A 6,453-nucleotide genomic window follows, 5' to 3' on the forward strand; every position below is an offset into this window, starting at 1 on the left:
TCTGCCCTCAATCTTTGCCAGAATCAGGGACTCTCCCGTGAGTCAGCTGTTCACATCAGATGACCAAAATACTGGAGTTTCAGCTTCAGCATCAGTCCTCCCAACGAGTAGGAAGGCTTTTCCTAAGGCTGTGAAAATGTTTGTTTCTTCTACCCCCTCAGATGATAGAATATGAGGAATGGGGTAATGGCAGCTCCAGGATGCCCCTGCTGCTGCTGCTAAGTCACTTCAGTCGTGTCCGACTCTGTGTGATCCCGCAGCCCACCAGGTTCCGCCATCCCTGGGATTCTCCAGGCAAGAACATTGGAGTGGGTTGCCATTTGCTTCTCCAATGCATGAAAGTGAAAAGTGAAAGTGAAGTCGCTCAGTCATGTCCGACTCTTAGCGACCCCATGGACTGCAGCCTACCAGGCTCCTCTGTCCATGGGAGTCTCCAGGCAAGAATACTGGAGTGGGGTGCTATTGCCTTCTCCGAGGATGCCCCTAGCCAGGCAGTAAGCCTCTCTACCACCTGGGTGTTTGTAGCCATGCCTGGAATGTCAGTCAAGGCAGCACTGAGAGAGACTTCTCCTCCCATGGGCCTTCCTACAGGAAACTGCAGAAGGCAATCCAGAAGGGCAAAAAGTTGGGGCAGGGGACAACACAGAACAGAGAAGGTGATGGACACCAGGAGAAGGCTGTAGATAGCTAAGGCAGAGAGGTGGACACCTGGCAGAAGGTGCTCAGGAGAGGGAGGGAGAGAATGTATGAGACCCAAGTCACTCACTACCACCTGGACCACCTCTACACACTACACTATTCCATCTCCTCTGTCTTTGTTGCCTGGGCCCCATTCCTTCTCCCATGAAGTCCTCATTCTCTCACATCTGCTTCTTTGCTGTACCACTGTGCTTTCTGCCTCTTGGTCTTCTCCAACAGACATGCAAAATGCAGACCTCTCCAGGACTGTGCATACACATACACACACTCAGGTCACCCCAAAATAGAAAGGGACCCCTGAGATAACAGGAACAGGGCAGTCCCCTCCCCTCCTGTCTTTTCAGTCTCTTTGGAACATGTGGTTATATTTTCATTCTTTCACGTCCCCCAATTTATTTATTTGGCTGTGCCAGGTCTCAGTTATGGCATTTGGAGGAGGAAATAGTAACCCACTCCAGTATTCTTGTTTTAAAAATCCCATGGACAGAGAAGCCTAGTAGACTGAAGTCCAAAGGGCCACAAAGAGTCGGACAGGACTGAGTGACTGAGCACACAGCACGCTGGGATCTCTATTTGTAGCATGTAAGATCTAGTTCCCTGAACAGAGATCAAACCCAAAGCCCCTTGCATTGGGAGCTCCGAGTCGTAGCCATAATGCAATTCCTCAAAAAACTCTTAACTGATTTCCGTCTTTCCATTGTCCCAATATCAGAATCTCTGGCTTGGAGCCTGGAGGTTTCCTTAAATGGCAGGATTCGGGAAGGGACTGAGGATTTGGGAGGGAACATATATGTGGGATACATGTGCAGCTTTTCGGGCCTCTGGATGTGTCTGTGTGTCTCTGAGTATCAGAGGACGAGGGGAGTTTCTGTGGAGTGACACCCCACCCCAGCCCCCAGGAAACTTGTTAGCATGTAGGTCAGTTCCCTCCCCATGACCACTGCCTTCTCTTCCTGGACTTCAGTCCCTTTGTTGCCACCCCTAGAGTGTTCTTTGCTCAGATCTTCCCAGATGCTTCCTTCTTGTTATTTGGGTCTCAGTTTAACATCATCTCCTCCAGGCTCTTCCCCAAAGCCACACACATACACACACACATGCATACACACACACATGCACACACACACACACACACACTACTCTGTATCATAGCCTTTTTTGCATTTTCTTCAAAGTAATCACTTCTATCTGATCTTATCTTAGTTATTAAATTGTTTACTTAGCAACTTCCCCAGAATGTAAGCTCCTTAAGGGCAAGGTCCTTGTCTTTTTCATCTCTGTATCCTCAGATCCTAGAAGAGTGCCTAGCTCATAGAAGGCACTCAATGAACAGATGTAGAAATGAATTAAACACAGAGATGTGTGGCTGCTCAGTAAAGGACATTTATTGCTGACTGATTGCCTTTTGTGTTCTTCACTTGCCCAAGTCCCAGCTATATCTGGCTCTACCTGTCCTTTTCCCAACCTGCAGCTCCCTGCTCCAGCACCTGAAACTCTCCCACCACCATACTGTCCAAGATCCCTCGGAAGCTATGAGCATCAGCACATTCAGGCCTTGCACCTGCTCTCCAAGCCCCAGTTCCCAGCAGAGCTGACCCCTGCTCTCAAAAAATACCTTTTCAACCAGCTCTGCTCCCCCTAATAGAGTCACATTTAGAAACCACTCCGGCTTTAAAAACTTGGTCCCCCAGAAAGCCTCAACACAGCTCCACCAATATTTCTTGACAGTGATGACTCAGTGGGTAAAGAATCCATCTGCAATGCAGGAGACATAGGAGACACAGGTTTGATCCCTGGGTTGGGAAGATCCCCTGGAGAAGAAAATGACAACCCACTCCAGTATTCTTGCCTGGAAAATCCCATGGACAGAGGAGCCTGGCAGGCTACAGTGAGTTGCAAAAAGTTGGACACGACTAAGTGACTAAGCATGGCATGGCATCTCATATGCCAGGCACTGTGCTGGGTCAATCTCCAAAGTCATGGACAAGCCAAATGCCAGTACCTTTCTCCCTCTGGATCCCTCAGAGTTCTTGCACTCTCTTGTGAAGGGCATGGCAGTTTCTGTCCCAGGCAAGTTGCCATGTGTGAGCTGAAGGGAAGGAGTGATGCCATTTGCCCGCAATTGTCTGCTCTTCTCTGTCTGTCCCTCACTTCCTCCTCTGGCATCGTGCCAGTTTCTCATCTGTAAGCAGATGCTCTGGGTGGGGTTAGGCAGCAACACTGGCTCTCTGTTCTCTCCCACTGCTTGGGCCAGTGTTTCTGTGAAAGGATCATGATGAAGGCAAGAAAGCCCTAGAGGCTCAGTTGGCTCAAGAGCCACAGCTGAAGCTCACCCAAACCTGGGGCCCAGAGCCAGTCTGAAGCCCGAGGCTGATGCTGGATGGCTGGTTATGGTTCAGGCTGGATGATCTGCAAGTAGGGATTATGGGGGCCAAACTTTGGGCAAGGAGAAGGGCCTACAAACTTCAGGAGGCCTCAGACCCCAGCTACTGGCCATCTTCAGTCCTTCAGACTCCTCTGCAAGGCTGCTTGGTGTCTCTGGCCTCCAAGAGACCCAGAACCCAGGACTCTCTCATCCCCAGCTCTGGCCTCTGGCTACCAAGCCATACCCAGCACATTTGCCTCTGGAGCTCAGACCTAGTGTCTTTTTGAGGAGACTAATGGGAAAAATGAGGGGTGAGGGAAGAAATAGAGCACTCAGTTATCTGGCAAGGAGGCAAAACCATACACACCATGTTCCAAAAAATCACCCTCCTTAATACATATACAGACATATGCACACACACAGATTCTCTGAGACATACTCTGGATTCTTCTAGAAGAGAGGAAGTGGCTTAAGAGGATACAGGAGGCACCTCAGGAATGGAATCTAATACTTCCCAGACTCGAAAGACAAGACAGTGATTGCTATAGCACCAAGCAGGGTTCCTATTGGTCTCTTGGGCCCAGATCACCATCTAGACGTATCCCTGCTATTGGCTATTTGATCCTAGGACTTTATCTCAAATGCAGCCCTCTTTTAACTGCCTTGACCTAGAATCCTCTTCTTTGGCTGTGAGCATAGCAGGGATACTTACTGGCCAGAGGCTCACCACCTACTGTCCGTTCTGCACTAAGCCTCTGCCTCCACTGGCAACCCACTCAAGCCATCTTCATTCTCCCTCCTGCGTGGGCTCAGACGGCCCTGTTTTCATTGGCTGCCCAGTCTTGAAGCTCAGTCCCTATTGGTTGCCACTGAGGTAGCGTTTCCACTGACAACGAATCCAGTGCATGGATGGGTTTTGTTCTCTCTGTGTCAGGCTGCCAGCTGTCCTGACTTGCGCTGCTCCCCTCCACACACCATCATGCATTAGGGTGGGGGGGCATCGGGGGGGCCTGAAGACGGCCCAACAGCCTCCAGGAGTCTCTGGTGCTGACGAAGGTGCTTCCTCCTTTCATGTTCCCCTGTGACTTCACACACCAACTGGGCAGGGAAGGCTCCAGGAAGCCCTTTCAGCCAGCCTAAAAAAGAAGACACAAGGGCCTAAGTGGGTCCAGGGCAGAGGGCAGGTCGGGGGGCAGGGGGACGGGAAGGGAGGCCCAGTGGGGTCTAATGCCTGAGGGCCGTGGCAGGCGTGGGAATTAGTGGAAAAGCCTTGGAGCATTGGAGGCCATTACAGGTGGATGTGACAGCAGCATCAGAGAGAGGTGGGGTCCCTCCCATAAAGCCCTGCGTTGACTGCTCATCTCACTCAGAGTGACAGCCAGAGTTTTTACAGGAACCTATGAGGACCCTCGTGACCTGATTCCAGTTACCCCTATGACCTCATCTGCTTCTCTCTCCTTTCCTCACTCCCTCGTGTCACACTGGCTTTCTTACCGCTCATCAAACACACTGGCCTGACTCCTGCATCCCTTTGGGACACTCCTACACCAGACACCATGTGCCTAAATTCTTTCACCAAGCCACTGTCCACAGGGTGCCTGTGAGATCCGCCTCACCCTCTCTACTTACTGTTTGTTTGTTTATTTATTTGGCTACAGAGGGGTTTAGTTGCACCATGAGAACTCTTAGTTTCAGCATATGGGATCTATTTCCCTGACTAGGGATTGAACCCAGGCCCCCTGCATTGGGAGTGCAGCATCTTAACGACCAATCTACCAGGGAAGTCCCTTGACCTCCCTGTTTAAACGTGTAACCCTACCCAACCTGGAGACTCCTAACCTCCTTGACTCTGCTTCACCTTTGATTTTCCACAGCACTTTTCACCTTATTTATCTTGTTTGTTCTTTATAGTTTTACCTCTACTTGAATGTATAGTATAGCAGGGCAAGGATATCTGCGTGTCTGGTACACAGTGCTGAGAACAGTGAGTGGTATCTCATAAATGCTGAATAAATATTTATTGAATGAATGAATAAAAGAATCTCTCACCTTCAGGGTTCTTGTGAAGGTGCTTGGGGGGAGCCCTGGACTCCACATTTCGTCCCTCTGTCTTGGTGGGTGTGGAAGGCTCCGAACAGAGTTCCTGGGAACAGTCTGGTTGGGGTGGGTGACATCACAGTGGGATCCAGGCTCTTTTTAGCTTCTCCCCCATATTCCTTGAAGACTCCCTTCTCCTTCCCTCCTCCCCTCTTGGGGACACTCACCACAGTCCTCATAGACGGTGTCTGCAGAGCAGGGAAGGGGGCCTGGGGTAGGGAAGGCGCCCAGCCAGCGCTGCATGTCTGATCTGGTGAGAACATAGGGAAGGGGTCACCTTTGGCCCAGGAGATCCTCCTGGGGGTTAGCCAGGGGCTTCGGAGGAGAGACTTTGTGGGGAGGGTGGTGGACTCTGAGAGGTCAGGTAAGGGTCAGGAGTGGGTCCCCCATGGTGTTTTCTTTTTCGGTGGCACCTGCTGGATCTTAGTTCCCTGACCAGAGATTGAACCTGTGCCCCCTGCAGTGGAAGCATGGAGTTTCAACCACTGGACCACCAGGGAAACACACACACACACACACACACACTCACACACACACCCTGCCCAGAGTGTTTTCTGAAGGAGACACAACTCACAGGGATGAAGCTTGGAGTAGCCGGTGAGTGGGGCGGCCCTGGTGGTTGCTGAGAAGAGAGAGGCGGAACGTAGGGGGGCCAGATGGGTCTGGGACCTGCTGGGCCTGGACCAGGGAGCGATGGGCATAATCCAGAACCTGTAGCCGCTGTCCACTGCCCAGGGAAGAGGAGGTTCAGAGGGAGAGCAGAGGTCTAGCTGGACTCCTCCTCCCCACCCCTGCCTGGGCTCCCTCCCTCCCTGGGACCCACCTCTTGGGCTGAGTGATGAGCAGCAGGTCACTGAAGAGCAGCAGGCAGAGGGGGGTGAAGCGGGGGCGCGAGGCAAAGAGCACGCCTCCCCTCCTGCACCCCAACTCTGTCAGTTCCCCCTGCAACTCCAGGCGCCTGGACCAGGAGACCAGGGGCAGGGCCTGTGAAGAAGCAGGGAGGAGATTCTGACCTCACAGCACCATGGGGAAAGGGAAGCCCGGAGCCTGGGCGGGGGGCTAACCTTGACTTTGTGGAAGCGCAGCCTCTGCGTGAGCCGGATCAGCTCCTCTGTCTGTTTCATGCGTCCCACCTCGGCACTGCACCGCTCAATGATCTGGGTAAGGGAAGCTGAATCACCCACCCTTCCCACTGCCTACACCCATCTCACCCCCTCCACCCATCCCTCCCTCCCACCTCCTCACCTCCCCTAGCCCCAGCATCCCCCTCCCACCTTACTGACAGCACCTAGGGC

At 52.3% G+C, this 6,453-nt stretch overlaps 1 protein-coding gene across 1 annotated transcript in view; it reads right to left on the reverse strand.

The window, feature by feature from the left end:
* Nucleotides 1–1,219: 1,219 nt before the first annotated feature.
* The window catches only part of ARHGEF15 (Rho guanine nucleotide exchange factor (GEF) 15), a 13,341-nt gene continuing 8,107 nt past the window's right edge, over nucleotides 1,220–6,453 (reverse strand). The window contains exons 11-17 of the mRNA XM_010843038.1: nucleotides 6,433–6,453; nucleotides 6,223–6,315; nucleotides 5,982–6,142; nucleotides 5,733–5,885; nucleotides 5,326–5,408; nucleotides 5,111–5,215; nucleotides 1,220–4,197 (exon numbers count right to left, since the gene is read on the reverse strand). The exon at nucleotides 6,433–6,453 is cut by the window's right edge and continues 12 nt beyond it. Coding sequence (XP_010841340.1) covers nucleotides 4,046–4,197; nucleotides 5,111–5,215; nucleotides 5,326–5,408; nucleotides 5,733–5,885; nucleotides 5,982–6,142; nucleotides 6,223–6,315; nucleotides 6,433–6,453 — 768 coding nt within the window. The 3' untranslated portion in view covers nucleotides 1,220–4,045. The remainder of the gene's footprint in view (nucleotides 4,198–5,110; nucleotides 5,216–5,325; nucleotides 5,409–5,732; nucleotides 5,886–5,981; nucleotides 6,143–6,222; nucleotides 6,316–6,432) is intronic.

This window comes from Bison bison, unplaced genomic scaffold (genome assembly GCF_000754665.1).
Source record: "Bison bison bison isolate TAMUID 2011002044 unplaced genomic scaffold, Bison_UMD1.0 scf7180017864180, whole genome shotgun sequence".
Lineage (NCBI taxonomy): Eukaryota > Metazoa > Chordata > Mammalia > Artiodactyla > Bovidae > Bison > Bison bison.